At 71.1% G+C, this 1,671-nt stretch overlaps 1 protein-coding gene across 1 annotated transcript in view; it reads left to right on the top strand.

The window, feature by feature from the left end:
- LOC112958978 (E3 ubiquitin-protein ligase HUWE1-like) overlaps positions 1-1,671 on the top strand; it is a gene marked incomplete at its 5' end in the record, with an annotated part of 8,757 nt that overhangs the window by 5,533 nt on the left and 1,553 nt on the right. Inside the window, 2 exons of the mRNA XM_026052927.1 lie at positions 294-498; positions 1,125-1,336. Coding sequence (XP_025908712.1) covers positions 294-498; positions 1,125-1,336 — 417 coding nt within the window. The remainder of the gene's footprint in view (positions 1-293; positions 499-1,124; positions 1,337-1,671) is intronic.

Below are 1,671 nucleotides of genomic sequence, written 5' to 3'. Positions count from 1 at the left end.
GTCCCCATCCTGCATCCTTATCCCTGTGTCCCTATCCTGCATCCTTATCCCTGTGTCCCCATCCTGCATCCTTGCCCCATATCCTTGTCCTGCATCCTTATTCCTGTGTCCCCATCCTGCATCCTTGYTCCATATCTCTGTCCTGCGTCCTTGTCCCTGCGTCCCCATCCTGCCTCCCTGTCCTGCATCCTTGTTCCCCCACGCCCCCCGCTCCGCCTTCCTGTCCCCCACGCCGTCCCGCCACGGTCCCCCTCATCCCTGCCCCGTCTCCGGTGCCATCCCGCAGCCGCCAGCCCCGAGGAGGGCCGCGAGGGCCGCAAGGACAAGGAGGGCGAGCGGGCGGCCGAGGAGCGGCAGCGGGCCAAGGCCTCCAAGCCGCTCATGCCCACCTCCACCATCCTGCGCCTGCTGGCCGAGCTCGTGCGCTCCTACGTGGGCATCGCCGCCCTCATCGCCAACTACAGCTACAGCGTGGGCCAGTCGGAGCTCATCAAGGAGGTGAGGGCGGGCGCCGCGGCCGTGGCCGTGCCACCGGGGACCGCGGTGGCCTCCCTGGGTGCTGCGGTGGCCTCCTTGGGTGCCATGGTGGCCTCGCTGGGTGCCACGTTGGCCTCCCTGGGTGCCACGGCGGCCTCTCTGGGAACCACAGTGGCCTCCCTGGGTGCTGTAGTGGCCTCCCTGGGTGCCAGGGGTGCCACGGTGGCCTCCCTGGGTGCCACGGTGGCCTCCCTGGGTGCCACGGTGGCCTTGCTGGGTGCCGCGGTGGCCTTGTTGGGTGCCACGTTGGCCGCCATGGGTGCCGCGGTGGCCTCCCTGGGTGCCACGTTGACCTCCCTGGGTGCCATGGGTGCCACGGTGGCCTCCCTGGGTGCCACGGTGGCCTCGCTGGGTGCCCCGGCGGCCTCCCTGGGTGCCGTGGTGGCCTCCCTGGGTGCTGTAGTGGCCTCACTGGGTGCCACGACAGCCTCGCTGGGTGCCACGGGTGTTATGGCAGCCTCCCTGAGTGCCACGGTGGCCTCCCTGGGTGCCTCAGTGGCCTCTCTGGGTGCTGCAGTGGCCTCCCTGGGTGCCATGGGTGCCCCGGCGGCCTCGCTGGGTGCCACGGCGGCCCTGTGCTCCCGCAGGACTGCAGCGTGCTGGCCTTCGTGCTGGACCACCTGCTGCCGCACACGCAGAACGCCGAGGACAAGGACACGCCGGCGCTGGCGCGGCTCTTCCTGGCCAGCCTGGCGGCGGCGGGCAGCGGCACGGACGCCCAGGTCGCCCTGGTCAACGAGGTGAAGGCGGCGCTGGGCCGGGCCCTGGCCATGGCCGAGAGCACCGAGAAGCACGCGAGGTGAGCGGCGACACCCGAGGGGGCTGGCACCGTCGCCTCGCGCCCGTGGGTGACGCTGGTGCTGTGCCCTTGTGCCCGTGGGTGACGCTGGCGCCGTCGCCTCGCACCCATGGGTGACGCTGGCGCCATCCACTTGTCTCCCTGGGTGACACTGGCACCGTCGCCTCGCACCCATGGGTGACGCTGGTGCCGTCCCCTCGTCCCCCTGGGTGACGCTGGTGCCATCCCCTTGTTCCCCTGGGTGACACTGGCGCCGTGCCCCTGGGTGATGCTGCCACTGTCCCCTCGCACCCCTGGGTGACACTGGCACCGTCCCCTTGTCCCCCTGGGTGACA

The sequence above is a fragment of the Nothoprocta perdicaria genome, unplaced genomic scaffold, assembly GCF_003342845.1.
Source record: "Nothoprocta perdicaria isolate Ctin4 unplaced genomic scaffold, notPer1 scaffold_935, whole genome shotgun sequence".
Taxonomy (NCBI): Eukaryota; Metazoa; Chordata; class Aves; order Tinamiformes; family Tinamidae; genus Nothoprocta; species Nothoprocta perdicaria.
The sequence above is the reverse complement of the archived record's forward strand: the minus strand, read 5'-3'. Positions and strand labels throughout refer to the sequence as shown.